Genomic DNA, 9,176 nt, shown 5'->3' on the forward strand with positions numbered 1-9,176 from the left:
CAAAGGATTCCATTTCTGGTGGACTCCACACTTCCCACCAAATTTTCACAAGGATATCTAAATATGGAGGAAAACATTTAGAATTCCCCATCATTATCTCCATACCGTTCCCTCACCAGTGTAGGGTAAAAAAAAAAAGATGATTTTGAAAGCTCAAGAATATGCTTAAAGATAAATAGGCAATGGAATGATGACATCATTGAAACCTTTCGTTCTGGGTGTTTGTCCGTGTGTGTATGTATGAATGTTTCATTTATTCTCCCTGCCAGAAATGTGTGGTATGATGATAACAAAAACAGCAAATTACCGTCCGTCGCCAAGAAACGACTTGGTTCCCCTGCGGGCGCCCTTGAAAAACGAGGTCCGTCCGCCTGCAATGGCGTCACTTCCGTTTCCTGCCGCGCGCGGCCATTTCCACTCCTCCAGCGCGACCTTCCGGCCGAGGCGCGCGCTCCCGCTCTGACGTCAGCTGCGCTCCCAGACGGGTGGCGAGACCGCGGAGTCGCAACTATGGTGAGTGCGTGCGCGTGGTGGAAGGGCTGGGAAGCTCGAGACTCTGGGACTGGTTCACTCATTAGGCTGCCGGGGCTTAGAACGTACGCTGTCTCGATCGCCCGGCCCGGGGTTAGAGCTCCAGCGGCCGCGGAGTCCCAGCCTCCTCCCCCGAGTTAGAATTCGGACCGCCGCGGGGCCCCAACAGCTCCGCTCGAGGTTAGAACTCGGAAAGCCTCAGGGTCCCAACAGGCTGTCGTGGGTACTTTGCAGCTACTCCGTGCGCGTGGCTGGAAGCCTCCGGGGAGTGAAGGAGTCCCGGCCCAGCGTGGGAGGAAACAGACCAACCCACGTGGGAGAGAGTAGAAAGTTGGATGAGAAAACTAGGCTCCGTCTTTTTTATTTCTCTTGTTGGGAATCGCTAGAGGATGGTGGGGAACCCTGAACTCAAATCAGCCTACCCCACTTGCCCATTTGTCGATGTTCAGGAGAGGGAGATCTAGATCTCCATGGGTCTGAGCCTTAGTGCCCAACCCCGAGTTACACGTGCCGGGGACTTGGCGTTTGAGGGCCTTTGGCGGCTGTGGTAAATGTGGAGTGATTCCGAACCCCGGCTTGGGTTCAGGAATGGTTGCTGCGAGGTGGCAGTCTCAAATCAGAGGCCTCGGTAGCACCACGTGCGGCTTCTCTAAGCTGTTGGTGATCTGCAACCTTTAATCAACTCCTGTAGCTTGGTAGCTAGTTTTGTTTGGTACTTGGTAAGGAAAGAAGAGTTTACAAAGCACTTCCACTAACATAGTGAGGTTTAATCCTTACAACGGAGCGTGGATCCCGTTGGGCAGCTTTCCCCTTTCCTTCCCCCTACCCCCTAATTTGAAGTTAGTATGTGGCTGAGCCTTGAACTTGAAGCTTCTAAACCAGTGCTCATTTTACGGAATTCTACGGAAAGTTTTGGAATAGGATGGTCTCGAGTTAAACTTAACAGAAATTTTCCTCGGGGTCCATGAGTGGCTCGGTCGGGTAGGCACCCAACTTCAGCTCAGGTCATGATCTCACCTTTCCTGAGTTCGATCTCTAGGTTGGGCTCTGTGCTGACAGCTCAGAGTCTGGAGCTGCTTCAGATTCTATGTCTCCTTCAGTCGGTCTGCCCCTCCTTGGCTCGCACTCTGTCTCTGTCTCTCAAAAATAAACATTAAAATTTTTTAAAAAAGAGAGAAATTTTCCTCAACTGTAAAATGGGGATAAAAGATGAATGAGAGTGTTGGAAAGATTTAAATGAGAATGCATGTTAAGCACCTAATCCTAATACTTGGTACGGTGTTAATGAGCACGCCTTGTTAAATCCAAACCTTGCTGGGTTTTGTTTGTCTGGTGTACAGGGAGACCAAATAGATCAAGCTAGGGATCAAAGTTAGCTAGCAGTATTATTTCATTCGTTCACTCATATAAATAACCCTTGAAAAACTTAAAAGGAATAAATACAAAGCAAAATTTCAGTTACTATTTTTGAGCTAGGTAGTTTGTTTTAAAGTTGAGCCAACTTTTTATTGTTGACTGATACTGAAACAATAAGGTGAGGCCTCTTTAGTTGTTTGGGCTCCTGAAGTCTTCCCTTTTTGTGCATTTAATGTTTTGTTGAGATTGAGAATCCTAAGTTCCAGAGAGTTGCTGTTGGAGCTGCAATTTAAAGTAGACTTTTGAGGGGCGCCTGGGTGGCTCAGTCGGTTAAGCGTCCGACTTCGGCTCAGGTCATGATCTTACGATTCGTGAGTTCAAGCCCTGCGTCAGGCTCTGTGCTGATGGCTCAGAGCCTGGAGCCTGTTTCGGATTCTGTGTCTCCCTCTCTCCCTGACTCTCCCCCGTTCATGCTGTCTCTCTCTGTCTCTAAAATAAATAAACATTTTAAAAAATTAAAAAAAAAAAATAAAGTAGACTTTTGAGGAGTGATTGGGATTAAAGTGTTGTTGAGCCCTTTTATGTTTAGGAGGAGGGCACCAGTGTGGATGAGCATTAGATTTTGATAAGTCAAGGACATGTGTTGTGGTCTCTGAGGTAGCCACCAAAAGAATAAAGATACATAATTCCAAGCCAGTAGAGGGAATAGTAGAGTGGAAAAATAATAAACCCAGAGGAAGGAAAGAAAGAAAATGAAACATATCAGGACAAATAGAAGGCACAGAAGAAGGAAGATTTGAACTTAATGTTATCAGTACTTAAATAAATATAGGAGACTAAGTGCTTCCGTTAAAACAGATTAAAGTAGAAAGAATGGTAAATGTATACCAAGTTAAAAGGTGTGATGTAGCCTATATATAAACATCAAAAAGAAGTAAGTTTTAAGGTGAAAGGCATCTGAAGATAGTGGCTAAAAAAAGGTATGTGCTTCAGATTCGGTGTCTCCCTCTCTCTCAAAAAATAAATAAACATTAAAAAAAAATTTTTTTAAGGGGCGCCTGGGTGGCTCAGTTGGTTAATCGTCTGACTTCAGCTCAGGTCATGATCTCACGGTTTGTAAGTTCGAGCTCCATGTAGGGCTCTGTGCTGACAGCTCAGAGTCCTGGAGCCTGCTTCAGGGTCTGTGTCTCCTTCTCTCTCTAACCCTCTCCCGTTCACGCTCTCTCTCTCTCTCTCAAAAATAAAGATTAAAAACAAATTTTTAAATAAGGTATGAATAAAATAAAAATGATACAATTATAAGAAGAAATGTACAAATATGCAATTATATAGCATTTAAGTGTATAAATGATAGTTGGTGAATCCAGAACATCAGTGTGGAAAGAGGATTTGAACAACACCATCAATAAATTTGATCTGGTCATAGTGAATCTAGTGAACAAAATTATGGAAATTTGAAAACAGAACTAAACAGTAGTGAGAATACCACACACAACAGCTAAAGTATTACCTGGATCTTAAAATGCTTATGTTGGAGGGAAAGGAGCTATAAAAAGGTAGGAAAAGAATGAAAAGACAAAACACCAAAGAAAAGCAGAAATTACTGAAATAGCAAACAGATCTGACTTATAGGATGGACAGAATCAGAAGCTTTTCAGTCCCCTCCAGCGAGATTAATCAGGAAAATAAGCAAAAGAGATGAAAGTGAGGAGTAACAAACATGAAGAAGTTATAATCTTCAGATATTAGAAAGGATATTAGAACAATTTGATAGCTATAAATACAGAAACTGAGATGAGGTGAACAAATGCCTGAAAAAAAGTGTATCAAAACCAATTTAAGTAGGAATTTAAAATGAATAAAGAAATTTAAAAAAAATTTTAACAGGAGGGGTGGATGGATGGCTCAGTCTGTTAAGTGTGCAACTCTTGATTTCGGCTGGAGTCATGATCTCATGGTATGAGATTGAGCCCCACAGTTCCTGAGCTGGCAGTGTGGAGCTTGCTTGGGATGCTTTCTTCCCCTTCACTGCGAGCTCTCTCTCTCACTCTCTTCTCTCTCTCAAAATAAATAAACATTAAAATTTTTTTTGACCTGAAAAAAACCCTATACCTAGTTTTTAAAATAGCTTTATTGCAATAATTTATGTATTATAAGAAGTTCACCTGTGTGAAGTGTATAATTCAGTGGTATTTCATATATTTACAGAGCTGTGCAACCATTGCTATAGAATTTTAGAACATTTTTATCATCTCTTCCCCCCAAGAAACCTTATGTCCATTAGCTAATGGATATAAAATTAAAACCCTACTTAGTTGGTTTTATCTCAGGAATGCAAACTTCGTTTTAACATTAGAAGAACCGTAAAAAATTAAAGGAAAATATTTTTCATCTGAGTCAGCACAAAATCTGATCGAATTCAACATCAATCTGTTTAAGAAGAAATTCTTTTTTGGGGCGCTTGGGTGTCTCGGTCGGTTAAGTGTCCGACTTCAGCTCAGGTCATGATCTCACGGTTTGTGAGTTTGAGCCCCACATCAGGCTCTGTGCTCACAGCTCAGAGCCTGGAGCCTGCTTCTCATTCTGTGTTTCCCTCTGTCTTTCTCTCTGCCCCTCCCTGGCTCTCACTGTCTCTCTCAAAAAAATAAGCATTAAAGAAAAAAAATTTTTAAGAAAAAAATTTTTTAATGTTTGTTTATTTTTGAGACACAGACCACGCATGGGGGAGGGACAGAGAGAGACACACACACAGAATCCAAAGCAGGCTCCACCCGGTCAGCATAGAGCCTGACATGGGGCTCGAAAAATTTACAAACCATGAGATTATGACCTGAGCTAGAGTCGGATGCCTAACCGACTGAGCCACCCGGGAGCCCAAGAAATTCTTAATACAGTAGGAAACAGTGAATTTCTTAGCCTGAAATATCTAGGAGTAAATCTAAAAGATATTAAGCCTTTTGTAAAAATTGTAAAGCCTTACTGAGAAGTACCGAGTTAAGCATATATGTTTAAATTGACAGATTCTGCATACTAAAGGTCCTTTACCCAAATTGGGATTGTAAATCTACGTATCAGATTATCCCAGCACATTTTTGTGGGCCTTGAAAAGCTGATTCTAGAATGTAAGGAGAAGAGCAGACCAATAATGGGGAGACCTTTTTCCCACTTCTTCAGGGAACTCTAGCCCTCACTTACATCACCCTGGAACCACTGCAGTTTCAGGGACCAGGCGTTTGGTGCAAGCTCACGCTCGATGTCACTTCCGCTGACGTCACCACTGCGTCACTTCCTGCTTCCTTGCGGGTGGGTCATTTTCGTGTCCTTGCGGTGCTGGGCAGGAGACCACCAAGGCAGACGCGATGGTGAGTGCTCCCACCGGGGCGTCACCCACGGGTCACCACTTAGGACTGGGGTGCCGCGCGCTGCGTGCCGCGGTCCAGCCTCCAAAACCGGGGTTAGAGCGGGCCGCAGCGGGCGAACCACGCGTTGCTCGCGATGGTAACGTGGGGTGCATCCAAGTTTTATGTATAAATACATATATTTGTAAAAAGAATCACAGGGAAAACAAATGAGAAATTAATGAAAATGCTTGAACTCGAGAGGTAGGGATGAGGAAGAAGGAATGGTTTAAGCAGGCCCCTCCCAATTTGTTCCCTAAATGGTTTATTTTGAAGCAAAGCCAGTGACGTAGCATTTTATTCATAGGTGATAAAGTATGTATCTGTAAAATCAGGATTTTTAGCAACTGCAGTGCCATTATAATACCCCAAAATTTAATAATTCCTTAGTATCAAGTATCTAATATCAGAATCAAAGGCTTGATCAGATTTTTCTACTTTCCTTTTGTTTTTCCCCAAGAATACTTGGTCATAGATGTTTTTGTTCCTCAAGAGGGGCAGTGATCACATGGTATCTTTTATGATATTGGTAGCTGTTAATGTCTGGATCCATTAATCTGTGTCTGGATTAATTGATGAATATGGGTTGCAAGATGGTGGGATTTGATTGACTCATTCCTTTAGTAGGTGGAGTAGTGATACAGTCTGTATGGGAAAGGCAGGATAAATGCTCTACTGTTTGCCAGTTTTCAAAACAGTTTTAGTTCACTAACAGCTTTGACTGTAGAACCATGTAGATGTGTTACATATTTGAAAAGTAAAATCTTAATTTTTTTTAACAAGCTGAATACAAAGGAACCCTAATTGTATATCAAACTGATAAACCACAGGGAAATATTAATTTGAATAACTTGAATATCGTACTCTGACTGGGTGGCCTCAGTTGGATATATTGTAAGAACAAAAGGAAATTTTGACCTTGGTGAGCTTGTTGGTAGAGGTACCAACCATTTTGTTGGTACCGACCATTTTGTATGTATTGTAGGGTCAGATGAATGAGAAAATATTTTGATGGATTCTTACCGAGGACAGAGGAAGATTTGAATATTGAATGGGAAATGGAGAGAGAACTCTGTGCTACATTTCTATAAATGCCTTAATTTTTATTTCAGTAAATTTGGGGTGGAGTGTGGAAATCCCAAATTTAAAAACTATCCCCATGTGACTCAAGTGGATACTGAGCCATGAGAACCTATTAATAATCCATTTGCTACAATATTACCAAGCAAGAGAGGCAAATAAAAGTATATCGGCTTTAGTGTACATCATTGAACTATGTAATTGCTAAAATTCTTTTATTCTAATATATTTCCGTTTTTCTGAGTTGGGAATAGGCAGCCAGTGTCAGTTACTAAGTGTCTTTCTGGGGGCAGAGGAACAGGGATCACTATCTCTCTGGGTTGTTGATTATAAAGTATTTTGTGATTTGTCCGGAACAACTTCTGGTTCAGTTTGACTGATGGTTTGATGACTTCCCCCACTTCCCGCCCCATAGACTGAGGCTGATGTAAATCCGAAGGCCTACCCCCTCGCAGACGCCCACCTCACCAAGAAACTACTGGACCTTGTTCAGCAGTCATGTAACTACAAGCAGCTTCGGAAAGGAGCTAATGAAGGTAAGGCAGCCAGAGGGTGCTTCAGGTAGAGTGATCAGGCACTGGCTCTGGTTTAGATGTCCAACTTGGAAAGAGGGCTGGACACTTGATTGGGACCAGTGGGAGGACTTAAGAGCAGCATTTTGGCAGTAGCTGCTAAAGGTTAACGGTGTAGGAATTCTTTTAGACCCAGTTATTCACATCTATCTTGTGAGGAGGATGAGGTCGGGATTTGAACTTGGGCAGTGTGGCTCCACAGTCCGTGCTCTTGTTCATACTCCAGCATTAACAGAGTGTGGTCTGGGGACTAGCACTGGGCCACAGAGATGTAAGCCATCAGGAGTAAGTGTTTAAACAGTGATATGGGGTGCTGATTTTTCTTCTAAGTTGCATGTGGTGTGAGCCTTCCAGAAATACTGCTTGTGACAGACTGGGATGGTAAAACCCTGATCCTTGATCACAGAGTTTGAGAAATGCTGTACTGCAAAGCCCGTGTGAACGCTGTTCCAGTCAACCAGGCAAGAGGTGGTAGTGACTTGGACAAGTGTGGTAGCAGAGAAGAAGAAAGAAGCGGTCTGTTTCAGGATGTGTTGTGACAGAGCTCATGGTTTGATGGAGGGTTGGAGAAAGGCATTGAGGGTGGCTAATTGGTGATTAAATCCCATATCACCAAGGCCACACTGTAAGACAGAGGATTGCTTGTGCCTGGGGATTTTTGCTCAGAAAGCACTTGTTTCTTTCCCTTGGAAATTGCTTTTTTGTGGCTTCCATGCCCAAGCTCCACCCCCATCCCAGTCACTTATTGGGCCTCGTGTCCTTCTCTCTTCAGCCACCAAAACCCTCAACAGAGGCATCTCTGAGTTCATCGTGATGGCTGCAGACGCTGAGCCGCTGGAGATCATCCTTCACCTTCCGCTGCTATGTGAGGATAAGAACGTGCCCTACGTGTTTGTGCGCTCTAAGCAGGCCCTGGGGCGGGCCTGCGGGGTCTCCAGGCCTGTCATCGCCTGTTCTGTCACCATCAAAGAAGGCTCACAGCTGAAGCAGCAGATCCAGTCCATTCAGCAGTCCATTGAAAGGCTCTTAGTCTAAACCGGCGGCCTGTGCCCCACTCCTCACTGAGTCCTCCCCTTGGGGTTGTGTATCATATTGTCTGTGTTAGCATGTAGTACCTCCGGCCACGTTCTCTTGTTATATCACAGTACTAAATCCGGGTTTTGCATTTTTGTATTATTTTTGTTTTACGGGGTGTTATCCATATATTAATCCTCCACCCAGCCCAGTCTCCCATTCTTCTCTGCCATCTTATCCTCCCTTTTGAAAAATGAACTAACGCGAAGAACAGGCAGAGACAGAATGGTGATACCATTCAAAGGCAGGGAAGAGCCAGGATAGAGATCTCGTTCCAGCTTTCAGGCGCTGACTTCCCCTTGTGTGCAGGACCTCATGGATGTAAACACCATTCACTTTGTATCCCTCGTGCCTGGTGTACAAAATCATTCCATAAACGTTTGCTCTGTATGGAGATTATGTAGCATTTGGGGAGAAAGCATGTATCCTGTGAGGTTATTAGGTGTATGTCCAAGTGTCGTGTGCTAATCTGCCCCTGCCGTTTGCTTCGGTAATGTGGTATTGTTCCCCCTCTCCCCCAACTCCTAACCATGCCCCTGAGGGCAGCAGGGCAGCAGCATAGCAAAGATGTGCTGCAGAATTCCAGAAGCTGCCTGAGCAAGTTAGACATGGGGTAGTTGACCTAGGTCTTGAAGGAGTCCAGAGTGGCAAGAGAAAAGAGAATCAACTGATGCTGAAATGAAGAAGTCTCATGAGTCCCGGAGGCCTGACTGGAAGCTACAGCAGAGATGCTAGAGTGCAGGAAACATCCTCTCTGGTGAATACAAAGGTCTTCAGTGGACAGTTGGTACCAGCTCTGAAAGCCATGACCCCTGTTCCCTGCCACAGTGTGGGGCAGGTGTATTCTTCATCACATCAGAAGGACAGTGCTCGTGTGCCATTCTCGTGAGCATTCTAATAAAGAGATATATTCATATTCCAGTTTAAAGAAAGTGTGGTTCTTGATAGGTATCCAGCTAATACCTGAAATGAAGAACTGTTTCGCATTCTTAGAACAGTGATAGCTTCTCAAACTTTCCACCAAGAGGCTGTGAAAAAGCCATTACCTCTGGTGGTTTTCTAGCAGCTCAAAGTGTCTTGTACTGACATGATCATTGAGGTGTTGCTCTCACTCTACAGAGGGTTTCCCCGCCTCAGCACTAAGGATGTTTTGGGCTGGAAGATT

General features: G+C 43.8%; 1 protein-coding gene across 1 annotated transcript; it reads left to right on the forward strand.

Moving 5' to 3' along the window:
- The first annotated feature begins 273 nt into the window (after positions 1 to 273).
- On the forward strand, positions 274 to 8,927 carry SNU13 (small nuclear ribonucleoprotein 13). The gene is made up of 3 exons (XM_025926653.2): positions 274 to 513; positions 6,781 to 6,901; positions 7,710 to 8,927. Exons 1-3 carry the CDS (start codon positions 511 to 513, stop codon positions 7,970 to 7,972), a joined length of 387 nt encoding a protein of 128 aa, XP_025782438.1. The 5' UTR covers positions 274 to 510; the 3' UTR covers positions 7,973 to 8,927.
- The last annotated feature ends 249 nt before the right edge of the window (positions 8,928 to 9,176 follow it).

This window comes from Puma concolor, chromosome B4, assembly GCF_028749965.1.
Source record: "Puma concolor isolate L17-30 chromosome B4, mPumCon1.1.hap2, whole genome shotgun sequence".
Lineage (NCBI taxonomy): Eukaryota > Metazoa > Chordata > Mammalia > Carnivora > Felidae > Puma > Puma concolor.

Excerpts from the sequence above, each read along its gene's own strand:
- SNU13 (XM_025926653.2), top strand. Across the intron at positions 6,902-7,709 it reads TCGGAAAGGAGCTAATGAAG|CCACCAAAACCCTCAACAGA; the intron begins GTAAGGCAGCCA and ends TTCTCTCTTCAG.